Source organism: Haemaphysalis longicornis, unplaced genomic scaffold (genome assembly GCF_048455015.1).
Source record: "Haemaphysalis longicornis isolate Haplotype H1 unplaced genomic scaffold, Haemaphysalis longicornis Haplotype H1 scaffold_7, whole genome shotgun sequence".
NCBI classification, from domain to species: domain Eukaryota; kingdom Metazoa; phylum Arthropoda; class Arachnida; order Ixodida; family Ixodidae; genus Haemaphysalis; species Haemaphysalis longicornis.
In genome coordinates, this window is record NW_027526422.1 from 250,839 (window position 1) to 276,284 (window position 25,446).

General features: G+C 48.3%; 2 protein-coding genes across 4 annotated transcripts in view; both read right to left on the reverse strand.

Annotated features, from left to right (window-relative positions):
• LOC144147419 (transmembrane and coiled-coil domain-containing protein 4-like) overlaps nt 1-10,298 on the reverse strand; it is a 164,237-nt gene extending 153,939 nt beyond the window's left edge. Inside the window, exons 1-2 of one of the 3 annotated variants that reach the window (XM_077679551.1) lie at nt 9,938-10,274; nt 9,347-9,442 (exon numbers count right to left, since the gene is read on the reverse strand). Coding sequence is in view for 2 of the 3 variants with exons in the window: in XM_077679549.1 (XP_077535675.1) it covers nt 9,347-9,470; nt 9,938-9,992 (179 nt within the window). In the remaining variant the exon portion in view is untranslated. Of the gene's footprint in view, nt 1-9,346; nt 9,471-9,937 lie in introns of all 3 variants that reach the window. The other 2 variants (XM_077679549.1, XM_077679550.1) reach the window with 2 other exon arrangements.
• A 6,492-nt stretch (nt 10,299-16,790) lies between these two features.
• The window catches only part of LOC144147420 (OTU domain-containing protein 3-like), a 68,838-nt gene continuing 60,182 nt past the window's right edge, over nt 16,791-25,446 (reverse strand). Inside the window, exon 9 of the mRNA XM_077679552.1 lies at nt 16,791-17,355. Within this exon, the coding sequence (XP_077535678.1) occupies nt 17,185-17,355 (171 nt within the window). The 3' untranslated portion in view covers nt 16,791-17,184. The remainder of the gene's footprint in view (nt 17,356-25,446) is intronic.

Below are 25,446 nucleotides of genomic sequence, written 5' to 3' on the forward strand. Positions count from 1 at the left end.
GAGCTTCGCGATGGCTGCGCCGCCTGCCGCCACCTTTCTGCAGCGTCTACGGGAGAAGCGCTGCACGACTAACAGGGGCTTGCGCAGTGTTTTGGTTCTCTCGCTCCTTTCTGTCTTTCCGCGCCCTCAACAACGTGTTATGGTAATGTCTGTAAGCAAACAGCAGATTTAGGGCACTTCAAAAAAAAAACAGCTGCGTCTTGGTAGAGTGCTTGAACGCCAACAAAAGCTACTCGGGGACGCGGCTCTGCGCGCTCTTTGGCCGCTCTTACCGGCATCGGCGACAGCAGCAGCATATCACCCCTGTCATCTCTGAATACGTTGGGCACAAGTGAATTCTTTTGTCGCTCCGTTTAGACCTGATATGGCATAGTGAGAGGTGCGTTTCATCTTGAAGCGCAGACAACAAATGCAGCTTTATTTCGAGTATGCATATGTACGTCGGAGAAAAGAATGTTTCGAGAATATGATTACCCCAATCCTGCTTGTGCCATTTATGGGGAATACAAGCCACGCGAAAATGTTAATTACATATTCGAAAGATGTGCCTCGTTAAATATATACCCACTCACGCATTATAGCAAGAACCAAGGTAAGTTAATGAAACCCCGGAAAGAAATGGTCTTCAAGTCCGGAAAATATGAAATAACTCGTACAGGAATGAAAAAATACCCAGTTTAGCTTCAGAAATGCTAAGGACGTTTAACTAAACTTAATCCAGCTAAGACTAACTACAAGACTAACTAAAAGGGGGGGAGGGGGACGCTCAACTGTTATGTTCAAATGCGGAGCGAAATCAAGGAATGAACGTGCTAGTAATCACACACACAAGCTGTTTCGACTTCAACGAACGGCTGATCACTCGGAGGACGCACTTTTGAAGAATACCGGGTAGGCAGTTCTCAAGTGATAAAAGGCGTCGTCGGAAGAGTGTGGTATTGGACAAGGCCCTCTGATTTCGGTTTGTGCTGGATTTTGCAGGCTCCCCGAGTCATGTGGTGATGTTTCGAAGAGCTCAGTCGCGGGCACGGATTACTCTACAGGCCCGCCTTCGTGCTGATTGCGGAGGATAAATGTAACATGCATTTTTGCAAGCGCTCACTTCACATCGAGACGACCCAGCATTAAATTTTCGTCGCATGCTGATTGCCGACTATAATTTTGGATTATCTATCATACTTCTGTCGTAGAGTGTTCATGAAATTTATGCCACATTTGGCTTGTCTGGGGTAGTGATCAATATCCGAGGTATGATACTGGAAAGCGTAACTGGCGTGCTGTCAGGTATGAGTGCTCCACTAAATTATGTAAGCACACACACACAAAACCCATTTACCTGGTAGTGTATAGCCGTAGCATGACCATCTGAGAAAATACTGCTTACGGAGACACTGTTAGTAAATTTCAAGGCAGTGAAATTAAAATAAGCTGCATGCAACATGTCGGTTTCGCTACACTGGTCTGTGACACACACCTGGCACTTACACAGACTGAATGTACCACACTACGACAGTGTCAGAAACATTCACTCTCTCGTAAATACATTACATCTGCAAAAAAGGTGACTGCTCCACATAAATATGTATTTCCGCAGCGCTCGAGGTGTATAACGGGCAGCTGCACGATTGGCCGAGGCCGGCAAAAGCAAGAACAAGTTAGGCGGGGCTTACCATCTTCCAGAAAGAGCTATTCGTCATCATCATCATCACCAGCCTATCTACACCCACTGCAGGGTAAAGGCCTCTCCCATTATTCACCAATTACCCCGGTCCTGTGCTAACTGCTACCAATCTATCCCCGCAAACTTCTTGATTTCACCTGCCCATCTAACTTTCTGCCGCCCCCTGCAATGCTTGCCTTCTCTAGGGATCCACTCTGTTACCCTCAATGACCAACGGTTATCTCGCCTTCGCATTACATGCCCTGCCCACGTCCATTTCTTCTTCTTAATTTCTACTAATATGTCCTTAACACACAATTGTTCCCTGACCCACTCCGCTCTCTTCTTGTCCCTTAATGTTACACCTATCATCTTCCGTTCCATTGCGAGCTGAGTCATCCTCAATTTAAGTTGAACCCTCTTAGTGTGCCTCCAAGTTTCTGCCCCGTAGGTGAGTACCGGTAAGATGCAGCTGTCATACACTTTCTTCTTAAGGGACAATGGTAGGCTGCCATTCTTTATCTGAGAATGCCTCCCGAATGCACTCCACCCCATTCTTATCCTTCGAATTATCTCTGCCTCACTGTTGGGATCCGGGGTCACAACTTGGCCTAAGTAGATAAATTCGCTTACTACTTCCACGTCCTCGCCACCTATCTCAAACCGCTGTGCTGTGCCAAGGCTATTGATCATTACTTTAGTTTTCTGCATAATTTTCAGGCCCACGGTTCTACTGTTTGTCTAGTGCGGTAAGCATGCTATGCAATTCGTCCCCCGAGTTACTTAGCAAGGCAACGTCATCAGCAAATCTGAGGTTACTCATCCATTAACCCTTACTCCCACCTGTTCCCAATCCAATGTTCTGAACACTTCTTGTAAACATGCTGTGAATAACATCGGGGAGATTGTGTCTCCTTGTCTGATGCCCTTCCTTATAGGTATTTTACTGCTCTCCTTATGGAGGATGATGGTAGCTGTGGACCCATTGTAGATATCCTTTAGTATTCTTACATAATGCTCATCTAAACCCTGGTTCTGTAATGCCTGAATGACTGCTGAGGTTTCGACCGACGAGTCAAATGCTTTTTCATAATTTATGAAGGCTATATATAGGAGTTCAGTATACTCAGCGCACTTCTCTATCACCTGATTGATCGTGTGAATATGGTCCATTGTTGAATATCCTTTACGGAACCCTGCTTGTTCTTTAGGTTGACTGAAATCTAAAGTTGCAGAAATTCTGTTAGCGATTACTTTGGTAAGTACCTTGTAGACGACTGACAGTAAGCTGATCGGTGTGTAATTTTTCAAGTCCTTCATGTCACCTTTCTTATGGATTAGGATGATGTTCGCGTTCTTCCACGATTCCAGTACACTTGCGGTCATTAGGCATGCGTATACAGGTTTGCCAGTTTTTCAAGTACAATTTCTCCGCCATCCTTCAAGAGGTCTGCTGTTATCTGATCCTCACCAGGTGCTTTGCCCCCTTTCATTTCTTTCAAAGCCTTCCTTACTTCTTCTGTCGTTACTGGTGGGATGTCTATCTCCACTGAACTACTTTCTCGTTTGGCATTATCCTGGATGTCCCGCCTACTGTACAGATCCCTATAGAATTCCTCGGCCACTGCGACTATTTTATCCTTATTTGTGATGACATTGCCTTGCTTGTCTTTAAGTGCCCACATCTAATTTTTCCCCACGCCAAGACGCCTCTTCACTGCTTTCAGCTACTACTACTATGTATATTTTATTGGTGCAAGGGCGTCTGAGGCCAAAGAGCGCCAAGACAATGTTTGTTTTGTCACATTTGTTAAAATGCCATGGCGATGATTGTGATGTACTTGATAAAAATAGTGTATATATGGGTGTAAAGGGCCCTTACTCTAAAAAGCGAAGATGAATAAGATGAGAGGTAACAGCGACGATGTTTATGTGTGTGCTCGGAGCGCCATAACATAACAGGGATGGCGGTGACGTCCCTGGCACGTTATGAAAACGCCTAGAACCACCCTCACTATTTGCATTGGGTGGCCCTGATGTCACACATGGTATGAGATGAGTGCTAAAAAGCCAATGTCAGCGAGATAGGCTAGAAGGCGTTCACTTCTAATCGGGGGTTGATCAGATAAAAACAAGGATGGGTGTACTGTCACGGCGTTTCATATCGACGCGTGCATCCACTGCTACACCCAATTTTAAAACCATAGCAGCGTGCGCAGAGCAAGTGAAGGACCTACGTACTGGTGGCGAAGAAACTAACGTGCATGCCTTTCTGGTAGAATTTTCCTTTAACTCTTGCTGGCCTTCTTTGAAGTTCTGTGGGCGCAGGAGTATCGTTCTTTCAAGGCTCGATCAGTCGTGCGTGACCACAGAATTTCCTAATTACATAAACGGGCTACAGACCACAGGCCCTCTCAAGAGCACCAGCACATTTCCTCTCCCCCGGCCCCCCACATACAGGTGATTCTTCCTGGACCCACAACTGCTGTATACATTCTAAAATGTTGCATGAAGGACATTTTGAGGAATCGTCAGCAGTTCTTAAGTAACCGAAATGACCGACGAATTATCACGATAAACAACCTTGCAATTTTTAGCCAATCGATCCTGTCGTAGCCTGAAACCATGCTTGTTTGAACATCACGGTCGCTGTCAATCAAGGAAATAGTTTAACTGTGTCATTACTGTCTGCTTCATGCTGAAGCATGGTCGTCTTTGGTCTTTCTGTATGCCGGGCCATGCCAATACGCATGTTTTCTTGGTGCACTCCGGGAAACAAAATGCTGACTTGTTTCGGGCATCGTACTACCACGCATGCCCGAAGCTCATGCTGGTTCTGCACAGCTGCCCAATCCTCCGTTTTCTGGTGGACCAAGGAGATTCCCAACATAATTTCCATTTCCCGCATCTCTAACGAAAACTAAAAAACTCCTGTGTGCCCTGTACATTTCAGAGCCGCCATGCTCATGAACTGCAAATACTTTTTTATCATTTAGCTGTAAAAACGGCAGTGTGTACTCGGCTGAAAAATGGCAGCGCACGCGTCAGCTAAAAAAGTATGTCCTTTCATTAAAGTTTGAAACCAAATTGTAGGACCGCATTATAACTCTTTCCTCAGATCTCACGACAAAATTTAAAACACACCAATATTTTGCTCAGCTTGCACAGAACATGCCTAACCGCAAGAGTATGGTCAGACATCGCCATCTTTGCGTTATTATTGTTTCTTGCTAAATATAAAGTTCGATACAGCAATGAATGGTGAACTTTGCAGTGACCTGCTCTACCTCATCTGCGAGTGGTAACTAAAGGGGGTGGCTGCTCCAGAAAAGTTACTGGATAGTGCACGCCTTCAGGCAGACTATAGGGCATTTATGCACGAAGCATTGAAAACTTGACGGGTAATACGTAATGCAACAATTTGAGAACACCAAGCTCATTACAGCAGACTCTACATTTGGGCTGTGCCGAAATGTCAAACAGATTCATTATGTTACAAAGTGCAAGCTTCTCATGTCCGCCCGGAGTCCTGATAGAAGCTACGAAATGGACCGCGTTGAGACTCAAAACATAAGCACAAATTTAAACTAGCATGACTTAACAAATACCGATGGCTGAACTATTCCACTTTGCGTGTGGACTAATCCTGCCATGTTCGTGTAATTAACAGTGCTGTTCTTGCGCGTGATGTCTGTGTGTTTAGGGTTGATATTTGTTGAAATTATTGCTAGTCATCTAAGGCTTCTTGTATGCATAATTCATAGGGTCTCGTTTTTTTAAAGATAAGACCTGCGCTACACATAACGCAAGCGCATAGATTCGATGTATACTGCACAGAATGCACTTCATTAGCCTTACACTGGCCGCTACTGTACGGACGTTGAATGCGAAACATTTTATTTTTCATTTTGGACAAGAACAACTAAATAAAAAACCTAATTCTTATGGCCTACGCCAATTTATTGCGGATGTCACACTCATCATACTCCACACATTTAAAGAAAGCAGCTAAGTGCATGAAACTATAGCCGATTAATGCAATGCCTGCACAAGGTTCCCGTGCGTGCAATGTACGTCCCTAGCACGGGCAGAGATTTGTACCACGCGGTCTGCGGATTTTCGTCCAGTTTACAACTTCACCTGGCACAAATACAATCATAATCAACACCAATATCATGAAAGAGACAGTAAAGGGCCTATTTGAAGACAAAATACAACCTTGTTCAATTTGATAGCACTACCCTTTGGTAACTCCCACAGCCCCATTCCAATCACAGACGTTTTTCCAACCGAAGCAATGCAACAAATGTCAAAAATTTTTAAATTTATCGCTGCAGTTACGTAATATCACAGGAGTGGTATATATATAGGCTAGCACTAAAACGTAGTTATGAGTGTGTTAACTGCACGTTAAAATTCAAAAGATAAGATCAATGGAGGCCCCTCTACAATCACGCAATCATGTTCCTTGGCGGTGACTTAGGTCGTTGGGCGCCAATCGTACCAACAAGATCCTGTGCTGTCATAGTGAAATCGCCGCCGGAAAGTGGGCGGGGATTCGTCACTGCTTCAAATGTTTAATTTAATATATCGATTATTCCTTTGAAGTTTGCAATAAAACTGATATCATTGTTATCGGTACAAGGCAGTCATTCTAATGAACCAAACATGTATTTTATCTTCATAGCCTTTAAGGGCGCTTGCAAACTACCCCGCTTTTTTTTCTTTCGGAAGGGGGAGGGTGGCCGAACAAAAATCCTCGCTAGGCGCCTGCTGAAGAGGTCATCCCCACTAACAGTAGGGCTTGCTACTCCAGATGGGGATGAATACAGTGAGATAATAGGAGAGAGAAAAGAAAAAATTAAAAAAGGGGCGTGGGGGAGGGGAGATGCAGGCATGCATCATGCTCACAGGACCTCTTCTGGCCCGCTTTCCGCAATAAGAGCAAGCAGAGTCTTTGTTTCCAGCACTGCCTCGTCACGATTTCACCGGGGTCCAAGGAAGTGTCGTGAGAGTTCTGGAGCACCTCCACGTGCCTTCGACGCTGTTGCCGTCTGACTATAGCCTCATAGTGCGCAGCGGCTCAGAACGTCCTCAGTAGTGGAGCACAGTGGCGACCCTACCCGGCCCAGCGTAAACAAGAAGCTTCGAGTGTATGCAACATTAGGTCACAGCCATGTAGCCCTTTTCTACGCCTGCACCATGAAGACAAAGTGTGTCATCAAAAATTAGTGCTTTATAGTACCCCTGCTGCTGGTCCAGTAGCAAACAATGCTTTGTTTACTCAAAAGAATTTCAATTCTTCTGCTGCATCGTGTGCTCTGTGACATCAGCAATGACGTATTGTCGGCACGTACCCACAGCACAGGCTAGCATGCTCACCGAGGCTGCCGTTGCCTGCAAACCAGCCTGTTGGATACCACCCAGAGGGCACAGCAATACGACAGCTGTTGGGACTCGGCTTTGGCCGTATCTTTGTTTCAGTTGATAATGCGTCATAAATCACTGGGTATGAATCGACAAACAGGGTCGCGTAAACAGCACTGCTGCTTATGCTAGCTGGCCAGTGCTAATCAGACAAGCGCAACATGCCTGACAGCTGTGTTGAGCAGCGTGAGCCAGCATAGAGCCACACTAACTCCTTCTATGTTTGCGTGTTCATTCATAGCTTCCACAGTTATAGTTTACCCCAGCATTCTTACTAATGTGCACTAAATTTAAGTGAAAATAGAACATTCTGCCAGCTGATATAATTTGTGTTGGAATTGGGCGGCCTCAGCCAATCCCAACAAGCAGCCCATAATACACCACAAGTCCGGTGCGGGAAGACAGCTGGCGTGCCTACCCTCCGTTTTCCTCAATATATAGCAGGTATTCACTGAAAAGTTTAGCAAGCGATTTCTTCACTAGGAAACACCGCTAACCAACATGTCTCTGCCACTGTGCCTGCGCATTGCACCCGCACCTCGCCGATAACAAAAACACCGGCGTGCGTCGTCTGCTCCGTTTTGACCGATTCTCAGCCGTGGTGTTAACAGATTAGTAATCCCACTCACATTATGTGGTGGCGCTATTCTTGCCCTTCAGGACTTTGCATGATCAGAGAATAACACCATGCTGTGAACGAAAGCAACACGGCGCACCAGAGGCCGACGCTACAGTCACCTGCGACCACGGATGCCGTCTAGCGCGTGGCTGAGTACAAAAAAACCAAATAATGCTTCCGAAGAGTTGCTTCACACGTGCTTCGATTTAGATATGACCTAGTGCATGTGAGGCCGTTTCCCGAGCCGTGCCGTGCTCGTACCGCTTGCACTCCCTAGTCAGCGCAAGTGTGGGTGAATGAACAAATCACTCGGGTTTGGCTTCCGCAAAACAAAACTGTTGGCAACAATATCTCTGTTCTTGTCCTTGAACAGGTGACAGAACTTAAAGGAGCGATGAGCTTTCAGTAGCATACCCCGACATAGTTGCAAGGCTCCAAAGTTTTTACTGCTATACCTCGTCGCGTGGCGATTTCAACCGTGTCTTGCGATCAGTGCATCGTAGAGTGCTGCACGGAACATTTTTTGGCGTCGAGATATTGCTCTGCGTTCGGTGGGGCACAGCGTGGAACATCACACAGCCATTGCTGTTGCCATGCTCCGTCAGGCACCAGTGCGGCCAAGTGCCGCCACCTCGTGCAGCCTGGCCTAACACAGGTGCTGTGGCACATACGTGGCAGCACACACGCACGGTTGCCCGCTCGCATGCCACACCAGTGAACATGAGCGAAGTTTGCATTAGACACTGAAAGCCACCAGCACACTGGTTTCAAACCAAAGCCCAACCTTCCCCAGCCATTTTAGCATTGATTCAGTGCACAGAAATGCCTTAACTGCCGGGAAATCAGTAATCAATTGTGGCAGAAACAGCGGTCGCTGTTTCCATCATAATAAACGGGAAGCAAGCAAGACGGCAGTATTGCAGAGCAGTATAGAAGCAACTGAATACAACGCTACCACGTACTGCACAATCTGATCATTTTCGGTCACATCGGTCATGCTTCCGTGAATTCCCACATCCTTTGCAGCTGCTGGCCACTGTGATAAATGTTCCTTCATGGGACCCGTGTAGAAGGCCCATTTGAAAGCAGGCAGTAAATAGCACAAAGTAAATCAGCAAACCTAAACGTGCATATAACACGTGACATTGCACCACAGTAAGGACAATCAGCAAGGTGCAGCGGGGGACAAAATTATGGAGGCAAGTCACATTAATGTGGCCCTGGCCGCTCGTTGATGTCACGACCAACAGCCAGCACATGAGCAGAGCTTGTATTGTCGAAGTTTCGCGAGGTGCACTGCTGGGCCCAATGATGGCTGCTGGCTGCACCATCAAAACTTTGGGAAAAGCGGCCTATCGTCAACTGTCACGTGATTCCAACATGCCTGATGCTTGCACGTCCAGCTGTGCAAAGAAAAATTGCGCTTGAAAATGCAAGCGACCGCCAAGGTGTCAAAGTGCTACCTTCCAGCCATTATTTGATGAATCGTGCCGCCAAGAACGGAAAAAAAATATAAGAAAGCCTCAGTTTATAATGCAATGAATGTCACCCCGCATTCAATGGCTCATAAATTGAGTATCTCCTGTCGGCAGTCGAGGGGGAAGGCGAAAGACGTTATACACTCAGCCGCCACCACTTACCTATCCCATTCGTCAGGAAAAAGGTCGTGAAGCGAGAGGGCGCAGATGGCGCAGTAGGAATACAGGCCGGCGTCGCCCAGTACCTTTTGCAACGGCCTGCCAAGGCGATGGGAAACAGAGATCCCTTGGAAGAAACAAACAAAAAAAAAAGGCAAAAGCCGGACGCCGAAAAATTGAGGTCAGTCAGTAAGCAGCTTCCGTCCCAGCGCCAAGAATGAGCAAGCCAAGTTGCAATAAGATACACAATGAGTACGTTTGTGCCTAGCAAAAGGCAGTAAGATGCGAAATGCGGGCCGCATGCAGCGCAGCATTTGGCACGGGGCCATTAAATTCTCACGTGCAGCTTTGAAAGCGCAGCTCAGAGAACCAGTTGTCAAATTTATTAGAAGCAATAACTGAGTGTTTACTGTACTGCTACGTCCTTCAACAGACGTTTCGGTGCATGGATTGTGGTCAGCTGATATTCACATTAATACCACTAAAGTGATCAGCACAGCCTTTAAACACCAACTAAAAATCAGACTGCAAAATGTCCCTAGCTGATAAATCCCAGAGCTATTTTAGTCTATGTAACGAAGGAAATATGCAAACCGTGAAGAGGAACTTGCGAATCCTCTTCAGCTTCGACACCAATTTCGTCAGCCATGACGGTTGTCACGAGTCAAATCGTGGTTTCGTTTATACACACGACGCGCGGTTCCATTCTGATAATACGATATGTTCGACTGGTTGTTTACACCTCTGGCGACAAACCGACGTCAAAGCAAGACGCCCGAAATCAGCTGAAAACATTTGTCACGGCGTGTGCTATGCTGCGCATACGGGACCAGACGAAACCAAGACCCCCTACCCCCTCCAAGACTGGTCTCGTCGTCGTGCGCTGTCATTCCGCATTCTAAAATAGTACCAGTATTTGGTATTATCGGTATTATTATTGATATTACTACTCGGGTGCAGATTGGAGGCGTGCTTTAATTGTGCATGTTTTATTACATATTTCACGTTTCAGTGTGACGCGATATTTTGCGTCTGTTGCCGATTTACAGTATTCGTTTCGGTTGCTTCTTTTACGCGCGCAGGACAGGGAAGATTTCAGAGAAGTAGAGTTACTCCCAATTCGCACGGTCTTTAATTTATTTTCTATTTTACAATTTTTGTGTTTATTTAGCCCACCACGCGTGAACAAGTTTCATTTTTATAACAAAGGGTAGCCACCACAGCACCACCATCATCATCATTCTGCGAGTAAGCGCTATTTGTGAGCATGCGGTTGACGCCTGCAGTGCCTGCAGCCCTGCAGTCAGTCTTTACAATTGGAAGTGAAAACGAGGTCCTGTTTAGGGCATTTACAATGAACAGCGTTGGAGAAGACTGCAACGAACTAAAGAAGAAGTACGATGCGTGCTTCCACAGTTGGTTTTCCGAACACTTTCTGAAGGGGCGAAGGGAAGACCACTGCGCTCCGCTGCTGAAGATTTACCAAGAATGCGTAAAGAAGGCCATTCGGACACAGAACATAGAGCTCTGGGAACTTGAACAGGATATACTCGGCAGCGACAAAGAGAAGTCAGGTCCGCCACCGAAGAACTAGTGATGTGCCCTTCCGCAACTGGTCGTTTGGACGGGGCCGATCTGACCGGTCCCACCGTACTGATGCAACGAACAGCCTTCTGGTGTTTAAGGGAAAATGGCTTTCATAATACTGGTTATTTTCGGCAATAAGAAATAAAAGTCGTATATTTGTTGAACTTGGTTCTAGCGCGATTCGCACGCTGTGTTGGTTTCGGACAGTCGCACGAGCTCACTCGTATTCGTAGCACAGGGGTTGTTTCACAGAGAAAATGGGGAGTGCGAGCCGCGGGAAAGGGAGACGGCAGCGCCAAAGAATCCCCTTGAGATGTGGCGAGCGGCGGAAAGAACTTGGACGGGCGCGGCCGCAAAGTTCCAACGCAGTTCAGTGGAAGGCCCAACCTTTGCATTGGTAGCCTGAGCATCACTTCTAAGCGTCCCCCGTAGCTTTTGTCTCTAGCAGTCGCTGGGCAGATAAATGACAGTGTAACGTGCATTTTCTCGGAGAGAAGCTTTACTGGGTATTTGGTGTGTTGTGGCCCTTACACCGACTAGCTGTGCTGGACCTGCAGGTGCATTTGGCACCGAGGGCTACTCAAAACGGCACCGCAAGAGGTGTACTAAAAATGATGGCCATCGCTCTGACCGGCATTCGATGCACCTCTTGACACCCCAAATGTAGCTAGCCAATGGAACTTGGCATCCTCCACTCCGAGTACAAAACAGTTTTGACGAAGGCGACCGTGCAAGTGAATAGGTGAGCGAAGGGCCAGGGTGACAGAAACCTAACCGAGTTAGGGGAAGTGATGCAATAGCCCACGTTGGAATCGGGAGTAACGAAAGGCCGTTATCAGCATCTTCGGTTTCGTGAGCATTTCATCACTGTTGAAGTTGCTGAAAGTTGGGCTTGCAGCCTGCTGTGCCATGACGGCAACTATCAGCAGCCCCCCTTTTGCATGATTGAAGACTGCTGACCTCCCAGGTTGGGCAGGCCAGCCCCACTGGTACTACGGGCGTCTGCTTTTGCGCCCCTGTAGAGTGCCTGGCTCCGTGAGCGGGAATAAAAGTGCTGGAATTGCCAAAATTTGCACTCGGCTCCCCTTCTTGTGCGCCACATGCTGTTCCGGGCCAGTTCGCTTTGTTTGGCCAACTCTCCGATTAACGTGCAAGCTGGGGCTACTTGGTGAAGCACGACAGAGAATATACAACAGCGCAAATGACGCGGACCAAAGAGGGGACAACACTGTGGTGCCGACCACGACAGAAAGGTTCGGTTGCAGTCGGTGTTCTCTGTCGTGAAAATGCTACGGGGTGCAACAGCAGCGTGCCACTCAATAGTTTGTTCAAGCTTTCACATTGTGCTTGGGGCGCATGAAAAATTTCTGAATCGAAGGAAAGCCGACAAGTGGGAAGCTCGTAGGCATAAGCTTTGAATTGGCATTTGCCCTGCAAAACATGCGAGTCGACACAACCTTCGCATAATCTTCTGCCCATAATTGCCCCCAGCCAACTGCATTTCCCAATACTTGGGGTCTTTTGACTGAGGGGTAAAGCTTGATATTGCACGATTTCTTTCCCCCAACAAAAGAAGTTTGCAGAAATCCATTTGAACCTGACTTTTTCCATTAACAAAAATTGCAAGGACACCCGAGCACGCCTTATGACGTGGTGATTGTGAAAGCATTAGTGTCCAGTTGCCGACATGCCCCTCATTATAGTACGTCACTCACCCTTTTCCTTCTGCGTCGTTTTCTTCCCAGTTACAATGAATTCCCGTCACCAAGCATTTCAGTGGGAGGAATGTAATTGCTGCTTCTGTAACTATAGTGAGGAGCTGAGCTGAAATTATTGAGCTAAGAGCTGGAGCCAGGTATTCCCACTGAATCTCTCGATGAAGGATTTGCTAGACAATTTGAATGCGAAGACATTATAATTGTCACCCGAACCAGATTATGATGCACTTTAGAACAAGGAATAAAAACGATCCCAGCGTACTAGTACTGCTGTATTACGCAACATCTGCGCCTCTTCAGTCGTGACCAAGTCTAGGAAAGAGCTGCTGGAAAATCAAGCTGCCCATCATTCAATTCTGATCGTGAAAAAGCCATTCCAGCTGAAGCCTCAATAGGCCATTTCCCGAATCCACACATCAGCAGCACTCACAGAAGACCAGCCTAACGACAGTGGCCCACCACAGTGCAAGCCACCTCTACCAGGCCCTGCCAGGGGATGCTGGAAACTACGACGCGCTTCAGCCGGAACTTTTGTCCTCCTCAAGAGCCATGTGCGCCAGTCAGACCGTTCCCCAGGACTCGACCTGTTTCACAATCCAAGTGAGGACGCGCATCGACGCGTGTGAAATGCACAGAAGACGGAAAATTTAGGAGACCACCAAAGCCCTTGATTGGGCACGCCAAACAGACGCACTCTTGGAAGCGACAGGAAGACAGTGAAATAAATGGGCGTGATGTGCACAAGTATCATCGCAAGTGGTTCCCAAGAACCCACTTTCCCCAAACAGGCAGTGATCGCTGAGCCTGTCTGCTGGAAGCGCCACCGACGCTGCAAACATCCCCAGAAGACTGAGCTGACCCAGTGCAACTGGGTGAAATGAGGAAGTGCCAGTGAAACGGACCGACCACAGTGATGGGCCAAATAGTTTACTCACTCTGTCGGGGCAGGGTGTCCCCCGAGTATTCCCCCGCATGCCTGTGAATACAATTCATGCTTCCTTTTAATGCACGCACGTCCCGGCTTGCGGTTTCCCGCAACTGCTGCTTGCACCTGTTCAATGAGGGTTCGATTCCTGCCTCCTAGTGTGCAAAATTATGCAGCCCAAAAACATATGAGGAACTCGAGTGGTGCGGATCGTTGATGGAGCCGACAAATGCGTGCGCGCATAGTACTCTCACCTCGGCACACAAAAAGAAACAAGGAATGGTGGATTATTCCTGCACACATGCCCCCTTATTTTATACATTGCTGCAAGTCTTTGTCCGTTGACCCGTTAACATTCTTCGCTGCTGCAGCCGGCTCTCTCCCATTGAGCAGGAAAATTGCAGTCTGGCATCTGCACTGGCAAAGCACTCCTCGAAGGGGCCATGCAGACAAAACACAAGTTTGGTTCATCCGAAAGATTGCCTTTTTGGAATCATACTGACGCAACTTTTAATGTACACTTCACTCAACTAGGCTGTCGAACTAGGAGAAAAAGAATGGCCATGCGACCCGCTAGCTCATTTCCCTCAACAGAACCAATGTCATACGTGCCCAGCTGTGCGATTGGTTGAGGCCAGCACAGTCAAACACAAATTAGGCACGGTTTATAAGCTTGCCAAACCAGTTATTTCATGAATATTCATTTTACACCAGTAAGAATGGCGCGGTAAACAATGAAAGTTACAAAAATACACGGAAGCATCGAAGTACCAATGCGCACCGCTGTTGGTACTGGGTGCACTATACTTGTTTTCGCTGCGCAGCAGTCCGCCACTTTGGAGTTTTCTTATATGACACTGGCCGATTGGCATAAGCGACGTTGTCTTACGTGGCCGTTTGTCGAGGATACCCCATGTTTCATGAAACAATCATGACTGGCAGTATACCATTGTCCATGAAGAAAGTGTGTAACGGCCCCGCCTTCCTGTTATTCACCTACCGGGCAGAAACTTGGAGGCTCACTAAAAGGGTTCAACTTAAATTGGGAACAACTCAGCGAACAATGGAACGGAAAATTATAGGTGTAACGGTTAAGGGACAAGGCGGAAGAAAGTGAGGTGGCCAACGAGATCAAGAAGTTTGCGAGGATAAATTGGTCGCAGTTAGCACAGGACTGGGATAATGGGAGGTCCATGGGAGAGGCCTTGGTCCTGCAGTGGGCGTAGACAGGCTGATGATGACGCACACAGTTGACAAATTTTTCGGACGCCTATTTTTTCGCACATGCTGATTATTTCGACTTTTTCCCGGCACCAGGACATTGAGCTTTGTCCTTTTCCGGGAATTTTTGCGGTCCCTAAATTAAGGGTCCGAATAATCGGTCGTCAAGTGCATGTACATACAAACACACACACATACAGTAGAACCCGATTATACGACTTCCTCGGGACCGTGAAAAATCGTTGTAAAATCCAAACACTAACAATTACGCCTATAAATAGTTTCGCACGCCGGATTTGCTAGAAGCTTCCATGTTTACTACAAACTAATGCTTTGAAAGGCTGGGAAACCTGCATTACCAAAAAAGTAAATGCGAAATGAAAAAAATTGGTGCAGCTCGCACTATTGGTGCAAGGCTGGAGAAACAGCAGAGCTGGGGGTTGACCCGGCTTTTCCCCACAGGTACCAGGAGAGAGGGAGCAGAAACAGCAAGTCTATGCGCGTTCCCACATAAGGCGAGCGGCAACCCAAGACTGTTAACCTCAACATTTACGGCCGCCAAAATGCTGACACCGACTGGGTCAAGCGCACTTCTGTCGCCTCCCCCCGACCCCACACTGCGAGCCCCAAGCTCAAGCGACCAAAAATGTCACAAGGGCAACGCCCGGCTCTACTGAAGGGAGCCCTGTAGTGACCGCCGCAGGTTCGCTGAGCCGAAGACGACGACAACAGAGGCGGGAGCTCGTCACGTGGCGCAAGCCCAGACAACGCCGGCATTCCTCGCAAGGTGCACGCTCACGTTAGCTCGGCATTTTTCGCTAAAGTCCCTTTTGCAAAGGTCGTGCCGGGAGGCTCGCGCCGAGGGAGTTTTTTTTTCGCTGACCGCAACAGACCAAGCTCAAGCTGGAACGGCTCTGCCGTTAATATTATATGCAGTGTAGATGCCAATCATGCTGTGCTGAAACAAATCTTCTAGCGCAGTCCACTGCCGCGATTCCCACCAGCCAGTGCGAACCATGAGTGGAAGCCTCTCAGCGTAACCTTGTTGCCGATTTACACAGCCGGTCGTGCTGCCGAGTGAGAGAAAGCGACGCCGCCTCCGGGGCAAGGCGACTGTGCAGGGGAGCGAGCGGTTGCCAGAGGGGACAGAAACGGAACGGAGAAGAACGCCATGTCGGAGGGAACCGACTGGGACTCCAGCACTGTCATTTCGTCCGCCGGCCGGTCGCGCCCTCCGCGCGGGCCATCGCCTAACACGGGTCAGGCGGGAAACTGCGTCGATGACGGAGAGGCTGTTAGTGCACTATTTCTACAGGGACCTCGGCGGGATTGGACCAGTCCGTTGTGCAACCAGGTTGTACTAAACCTGGGGACATGTGCCCGGGGTAACACTCTATATACGTATACGTATATGTATATTTTTTGACTAGTCACGTAGGGTAACATTCTCCTAGTGAAATACCTGTCTGTGCTGTACTTTTCTTCAATGTTTATGACACATATGCTAATGTGAAAAGTATTAATCAAGTCACCATGTTCTTCGTACTTCTTGAAAATTATTGCAACTCACAAGTTTGAATCCTGTGCGGTTGCCAGCATTTCAAATGGCTTCAATTCTGTCTTGAGGTTCCATTCTCTAAATTGCACTGCCAAGTGTGCCTTTAGTACAGTTACTCTCCCGCTTCATGCGACATGCCCTTCCTGCAAAAATCCCAGATGGCATGGGCAGTATGCCTAAACGGAATACTGGATTATTGCATTGGATAAATACAGACACTGCAGCACGCCTTCGAGTGTCTAAATGCAGGCCAAATTAACAAGCAACGAGTGCACCAACTTTACCGATAACAGACGTGAGCCATGGCAGACCGCAATTCTTTGTACAAGATTCATTCTTTTGCCCCAATAAAACTGCTCACTTTAAATCTTTGTCTTCAAAATCAGTCGCCGTGACTCGCTTCCACGGAAACACAAGAGGGAGAAACAGGACAAACAGTTCTGATCATAGCCTTTATAGCCAGCATCATATCTTTGCAGAAACAATTCCATTGGTCATCTAAATAAATTATACATAGCAGAGACAGTTTGAGAACACACCTAGGTCGGCCGACAACAGGAGATGGGAGCCCGCTGGAAGTGGAGTCAACTCGTCGAAACGCTCATTCCCGCTTCCTTCCCCTCTAATACGAGGGCAGCCGCCTCATGTGAGGTGAAGTCCCCCACACTCTGATTGGAAATAAGTTAACGAAGCCAGTCGCTGCTCAGTACGTGGAGGACTACACTGTCATCGTGGGGCCAGGAAAATGCAATGGTCGTTAAGGCACGCAACTTGGAATGATCTGTACACTTCACTCGGGGAACAAGAGGGCACTGCTCTTCCGCGGATGGGCTCAGATGGTGAGGTACTTGAAGTCCGCCACAATGACATCGTTCGCCTTGAGCTCCTGTTCGTGGCGGGCCTTGAGGGTGCTGCTGCTGCTGTCGCCCTTCTTGCGCAGCAGGTTGCGCTGCTTGCGTTCCAGCTTCTTGGTCTCCTTCTTGGCCTTGGCCGAGAGCCGCTTCTGCGAGGAGGCAAGTGGGCGGGTTTGGAAAGTGAGGCACGCTTCTCCTTCGCCACAAAGGCTTCGCAAGCAAATGATGGCAACACAGTGGTGGCTACACAATGACGCCATTGCTGCCGCCGCACCGAGTGGAAGAAAATGACTGTGCGTAACAACCCCACGCCATTCCCTCTTACACTGTTGCACCGTGACATGACAAAAGAAAAGGCTCATCGCTCTACCGTGGGAAGTTAGCCAAAGCGTGCGCAAGTATTCCTTCCATTTCCGCACATGTCTTCCCTACCCAGGGCGTCGCTCCTCACCCTGTGACATTCAGGCGCACCGCCCCACATCGCTCCGTAAAGGGCCTCCCCGTCATGTGACCAGGCACATACAACGGCCGTTGATGTGGCCCACGAGGCTAAAATGAACAGACCACAAAGATCCTAACTCGAATAAGTTTAAAAAAAAAAAAGAAAAACATCTAGATGCTTGTAGCCACTGGCACCAGTGCTTCTTCAATGCTAAGGCAGCAGGAAGCCAACACTTCATCGGAAAACTGCAACAATGAGTAAAAATATTTGCGTTTCCTTTTTGTAAGCTTCACTAAAATCAGGGCGGGATTAAAAGTTTTTGGGTCTCATGGTGCACCCACAGGTGCAGTTCAAGCACTGAATGCTGCCACCTTTCAGTTTTCAGAACCTGTGGTGGCAGATTAAAATTACACAATCCCCGCTCGTTACAACAGACTTCAGATTACCAGGGACTGCATCTGTTTGCTTGTTTGGTACCCACAAGTTTTAAATGAAATCCACTCCACTCATACTGGACCCGGCTACAGCAGGATTCTGGCTACAACAGGCTGAATTTTGGGCCAAAACTGTTTGGCCTGAGCAGTGGACTTGCGTGGTGGCGACAGCAGTAGACATTTTTTTGTTTACTTTGACAGAAAAACTGCTATGTCTGGCAACATTGCATGTCTGGCAAGAGAATTACATAATAAATATAGCAGAAATGATACAGAATAGAGCAGCCCGGTTCATATCACGTAACCACAGTATCAACTCCAGCATAACACACAAAACTAGGCCTGCAACTGTCGCCATTAGATAGCCACTGTAATATTGCTGCTTTGTGCCTTTTCCACAAATATATTTTCACCCATTATCGAACCCGGCTACCACTTCAAATACCTTATTCTTTTTCACACAGCTTGCATAATCAGTTCAGTTTCATGCGCATATACGGTAAAAGCAATGCATTTATTTCATCCGCACTGCCACGTGTCATTCACCTTTGGAATGGTCTGCGTGACTGCCACCATATCTAACCTGGAAACACTTTGCCGTCAGCTGCTCGCGCTTTACACTATCTAAAAATACGTATAATGCGTCTATATATTGTTGTTACGAGGTTCCTGTTTTTGTTCTGTTATTACGTTTTCAAATGCCCCCCTTACTCTATGCCTTCCAATGGGGCCTGTAAGTTTTCTATGAATAAATAAACAAACATCGCCGGCGCGGTACAGGTCGCTGATGGTTTGATATGGCCAGCCCCAGAGCTGCAACGAGGTTTTGTCAGCCGACAGCACAGAGGCCTACGGCAAAAGTGTCTGCGGTTGGGTTTCCTGAACATGCAGGCGGCGGGATCAAAATGGGCTGAGCTCTCGCACGAAATGCGGGCCCATTAACTCGCAATGTGTGCAGCAGTCGAAACCTACCCCCAGCAGAGTGTGACATGCCTGTGGGTGGGTCCCCGTGAGAGGCCTGCCTGCTGCCAGGAGCTGTGCAGTCGGTGGGGGGGGATGATGACGACAGTGTTCTTCTGGGCCACAGAGCGCCACAAAAAAGTGTGTGCTGTGTCCCAGCTCGCAGGCGAGTTATATGCGTGCTTTCGTTACAAGATGCTTATGCAAAATTGGTGTATGACCAAAGATCAATCATTAAAAAATGAATAAAAAACATAGCTGAGTGCAGAAAAAGGTTTGGGCTTAAAATCAGGGTGCCTCGCGGAGAGGTTTTGCCTACCAAAAAAGGATCAAGTCCCTGAGTGTCGCGGAAAAGTACCTCAGCACTGTCCTCATTACTGATGGACAAGGTGTGCTTATGTGTGATAAGAAATTTTTCTTAAAAAATCAACCTCAGCCAAGTACAGACTTTTTTGTAATTGATTATTCCTTCATCCGAGAGAAAGTGCGCCGGGTGTAGTGGTATGTGTTGTGTGTATACATTGGCGAAGTGTCTCTGTCTTGGCGTTTCGAGTGATTTACATTCAGTTAGGATATGCAGTTCAGAAAGATCTCCACATTTGTCACATGCTGGTCGTGGTGTTCCATTTAAGAGGTGTACCATGTGTGTGCCGTATCCTTAAATGACAAAGAGCAACTTCTACAGACCTGTGTAGCTTTTCTGTTATGTGTCTACCTATTTGTGGCTTAATTGCATGAAAAGCTTGTTTTCTGTTTGCATGTCCCAATGTTTCTGCCAGCGTTCCCGGAGTTTTCTTTACATGGGCGATTTCAGGTCACAGCAAGTTTTTTTTTCCACACTTCTACAAAGAGCAGCAGCAGCTGCCTCATTTCCCACTATTCTACAATGACCAGGGACCCAGCAGACTGTAATTCTGAGCCCCATCAAGTATGCTGACATGATCGTGTTTATGAGCGGGCTGAATACTGTGTTCTTATGGAGCTTCACTAACGACAGGGCTGTCACCACACCTAGAGAATCAGTGTATATGACCGAGCAAACTATTTGGTTGTGTATTACGTGTTCTATTGCCAGTGCAATGGCTTAGACTTCACCTGTGAAAATGCTGCTGTGAGGGTTTAAGATTTTTGAAGAGCACAGGTTCGGTCCGAGTACGGCACACGACACCGCAGAATTTGTTTTGGATGCATCAATGTAGAACTCCATACATTGACATTTATGCTGAAGACTAAAAAGTGCTCGTGAATCAAGGCACTAGGTGCTTTGTTTTTGTTTACGCTTGCACAAGACATGTTCCATGCTACAAACGATAGCTTCCATGGGGCTATAACATCAGCTGAAGAGGTTTTGTAGGTGTCTTTGAAATAAATGTCCCAGTTGTTAATCGACCAGATCTAGAGGAAATCCCCGAGGTGGAGTAAGTTCCTGGGCCAGGACGACTTTTTCTTCAACTGCACAGTTTCCCGGGAAGCTGTATAGCTTCCCTTTGTAGCCGTACGGCTGCATTCAGGTGGATGTCAAACTTTCCTTTGCAGAAACTTACTCCTCCACCTTGGGGATTTCCCCTAAATCTGGTCGATTAACACCTGTCCTTCACTTCGAGTTGTTGATCACATCGCTCTGGCGCTACAAACGACTAGCCTCCTGGTTAGCTCAGTTGGTAGAGCGACTGCTCCGGTGAAGTGGTGGACCCGGGTTCGAATCCTGGGCCAGGACGACTTTTTCTTCAACTGCGCAGTTTCTCAGAAAGCTGTATAGCTTCCCTTTGTAGCCGTATGGCTGCATTCAGGTGGATGTCAAACTTTCCTTTGCAAATGTCCAAGTTGGATGCTAAAGAGTTTTTGCATACGGCTGCGGAAGTGACGGCCGCTTTATGAACAAAAATACAGTGGATGTGGCATGAATTAAGATGTTTGATGGGTGCTTTATGACTGAGGTTGTTTTTACAGCATATAACATGGATGTGTGGGCATGCTTATTTTCCAATGGCCACACGTCAGATTCCACATACAAGCTTTCTATCGTGCTCGTACGAAAAGCACGCGTTTCCAACCGCAGGCCTAAACGGTAAATAGGATCCAGTCGTTTCAGAGCAGCTTTTGGGGCCGGCTGATACACTAGGCTACGATAATCAAGCCTCCATCTGACGAAGCTGTTGAAAATTTTCAATGAGCATGCTCTCTCCGTGCCAAATGACTGATGCGACAGAATCTTCAGAATATTTAGTGCTTTCATGCATTTTATTTGTAGTTTTTTATGTGAGGAATAAAGAATACTTTTTCATCCAGCAGCACTCCCGAAAATTTGTGCTCTTTATTAGCTAGCGAAATGGGCTTCCCTTCAAGGGTCACACATGGGTCTGCCCGCATGCCTCGTAGCTTAGTAAAAAGCATGCAGCTGCTTTTGTCACAGATAAACTTAAAACCATTCACATTTGCCCACCTTGAGAGGCTGTTCACTGCAAGTTGAAGTTGTCTCTCACAAATGCCATCAACATCATCATCCACATATGCAGAGTAAAAGAGAAAGCGGGGTAAAATAGTGACCACTCAATCGTTTCAACCACCCTTCACGGGGGGGAAGAATATCGAGCACCCCTAAGCGAAGTTCGAATAACCAACTGGGACAAGTTCCGCGAGCACAGGGCTGAGCTGCCTACCTCCAAGACTGAAGACACCTGGACACAGGCGCTACGAGCTGACGTAAGAGCCACAACGCAACAGCTAGATACCACTACACAGGTTCCGCATATAAACACCACACTACTCCACTTATGGGAAGCTCACCGGTCACTCATCCGTAGATGGAAGAGGCAAAAGCACAATCACAAACTCAAATTACGAATTGCAGCCCTCACTCAGCACGCGGCCAAATACGCCGCCATACTTTGCAAGCATAATTTTCTCACGATCTGCGACAGCCTCGGTGGTACTCTCACCACATCTAAGACATGGCAACTACTCAGATATTTGATTGACCCTTCAAAAAGTATAGGCGGCACCACCAAGACAATAAAAAAACATTTTGCACACCTTCCCAGGCACCACGAACGACCTCCACAAAATGCTTCAGCAAAGATACCTGCTTCTATCTCCCCCATACTCAGTTCCAGACTACTTGGGCGTTCCAAACACCCACCTGGATAGGCCCCTTGACGAATCGGAGGTACAATCCGATACGGAGAAATACCACACCCGGCCAAGACCGTATCACAAACAAGATACTAACCAACCTTGACCATGACTACGTCACATCCCTCACACAATACATGAATGGCTGTTGGGGAAAGGGAGTCATGCCGCCGGAAAGGAGGTTCATTTAATATACGGTATTCGTTGAAAAGTTTAGTGGTCAATTTCTTCGCTTAGCAACACTGGAAACGGCCACAAACATGGCTGATGCGCCACGGACACGGCGCACCCTGGGCCACTGCGGCCGCACGCCGAAGAAAAAAAAGACACCGACGTGCGTCACCTGCTCCGTTCCAATCCGATTCTAAACTGTGGCACCAACAGAGATGTTATTAATCGCACTCACAGTGAACTCGATGCAATACTTTGTGTTCGGCAAAGAGTTCGTAACGTGAAACACAGTCATGTGTTTCACAGTCGTGCTTAGCACGGACAAATGCCGCCATCCCGCGGAGCCTGACATAACGAGTGACAACGCACCACGACCTCCGCGATCAGCTGCCGGCGGCGCGCCGCCGGCAGCCGATCACGGAGGCCGTGGGCGCACTGTGGCCTTCGCGATCAACTGGCTACCGGCGGCACGCCACCGGCAGCAAATCGCGGAGGCCACGGGCGCACTCCCACGGTTGCATGGAGGAGAAGAGGGGTGCCTGATCTGCGGGCCGTGCGCGCAACGTCGCCTAGCAACAGACGCTTGGCCACAGATATGGCGGCGCACACTTGGTTGCCTGCATACATTCCACGCCATTGAATACCGAGGATACCGAAGCCACGAAAGGAGCCAAGCGTCGAGAATTTCCACCCAATTTCATTAACGTCCTGCGCAGGAAAGCTACTCGAGCACGTCATCCTCGCTCGCCTACAGCGATACCTAGGAGACGCTTGCCGAATTCCTACATCCGTGTACGGATTCAGACCAAGTCTCAGTGCCCAAGATATTCTTCTTCAGCTCAAAGAGGAAATCATGATGCAGGCCAATAATCACGCGCCTAAAGCAATGCTCGTCCTTGATTTAAAAGGGGCGTTTGACAATGTAAATCATCAAACGATCCTGAACAATCTCAATAACCTCCGCTGCGGAGCCAAGACATACAATTACATCAGGGGTTTTCTTACAAACCGACAATTAGCCCTGAAGGTCCCATTCAAGTTGGAGGCCGAGGTACGCCACAGGGCGCAGTTCTTTCCCCACTGCTATTTAACATCGCCCTCATCGGCCTTCCAAACTATTAGGTGCCATCCCTGACCTTCGACATGGCCTGCATGCGGATGATATAACGTTATGGATGGGCCCAGGGTCGGTAGGGCAAATGTAAGATTGCCTTCAGCAGGCTGCTGACATCGTGCAAGCTTACGCAACCAAGCGTGGTCTATGCTGCTCTCCACAGAAATCTGAGCTTCTCCTTGTACGGAAACGTCACAGTGGAAAACAAGACCCAGGCATCCAAATTACACTTGACGAAGCTACGATCCCGCCTTCCCCACATAAAGATACTGGGGATGACCTTTCAAGGAGACTGCTCCAGCTCAACTCTTTACTTCTACGGCACCTCACTCAAACAGGACAAATTGTTCACATGCTTCGTCGAACCACCACAAAGACTAGAAAGATGAAGGAAGCAGACACACTACGGCTCGTCCAAGCTTTCATCATCTCTCGCATCAATTACACCATCCCGTATGCGATCCTCTCCAAAGGCGACGTAAACAAACTTGATACACTCATTCGGAAAGCATATAAACGAGCACTTGGTCTCCCCATCAGCACGGCCACGGACAGACTCCTCAAACTGGAAGTACACAACACGGTGGAGGAGCTCACAGAGCTCATCTGGTACACCGTCTAGCGACCGCAAGAACAGGACACCAACTGCTTGGTCGCCTGGGATAACAAGGCCACTGTTCCATGGACATACCCACAACCACAAGACAAAACATCTATGTGGCTCCATTTCCATGGAATATGCACCCTCAGTTTCACCAAGGAAGACGTGCGGCAAGAGCACAGGCATTAGATGTAGTACACGGATCCGAGTCCAAAACTGCATACAGGGACGCTGCGGACTACGCTCGCATGGATACGATGACGGCTGTCGTCATCACATGCACCGAGCACGTCGCCAGTGTCACGCTTACTGGAAGCAACACCACCCAAGCAGAAGAAGCAGCCATCGCTCTTGCCATTGCCCACACCTCGGCTGATGCAATCATTACTGACTCTCAAGCAGCATGCCGAAGCTACCTACACGGAAGAATATCAAGACCAGCTGCAAGAATTTTTCTCCAACGACCCTCTCAACGCAAGATCCGTCTGGCTTGGAACCCTGCCCACTGGTCCCTTCGCAGCAATATCACGGCTACTGGGCCCTGCGAGACGACTGGCTTCAAGTGGCCCATCCCCTAGTAACATACCAAAGCATCACACAGCACTGCAAGCTGAGTAGGCAACAGTATCCTCCCGTCCACCCGTCACTCACCCAGGAACAGGAGCATAAACTCAGGCTTTTGCAGACAAACACGTTCCCACACCTATCTAAACTTCACGCCGCCAATTCCACCCTCTACAACACCACCTGCTCACACTGCGGTGAGATCTGCACCCTCTACCACATGGTGTGGGCCTGCCAGAAAGACCCAAATGTTCGCCCAATCCCCAACCCTTCCCATGACTGAGCAGTGGGAGAGAGAACTCAGCTTTGGCTGGTGGAACGTGCGGAGAAGGCCGCAAGCTCCAATGGGATCCTGAAATGAGGAATCCGACCACGTGCTCCCTGTTCTTTTTTGTGCAAAATAAAGTTTACTCTCTCTCTCTCCCCTCCAACACTGTGACATTGGTGACACAATGAGCGAGTGATCAAAACTTGCTACGCAGACATTTCCACCAGCCCTGTAGTGAACGGGATGGCGGGCGTGCCCATAGACATCCGCAGGCCAGTGGGCCAGGGCTGCCCCATGTCACCCATCTTATATGCACCCTTGAGCCGCCTGCCCAACGGCCCTGGCACCTAAGCCTACCCATGGCCTCACAATGGGGAGTGCGCAGTGTGTGCCTACGCACTCGATGTGGCCTCCACCTGCACACACGATCCGAAGGGGGCGAGGCAATTAGGCTTTTAAGGAGCGGGGCTAAACTTCACGCCGAAGGGCGCCTCTGAACCCAGCCACCTATTGGGAGTCAACCTCAGCCAAAGTGCTGCCGTTGTAAACCGAAG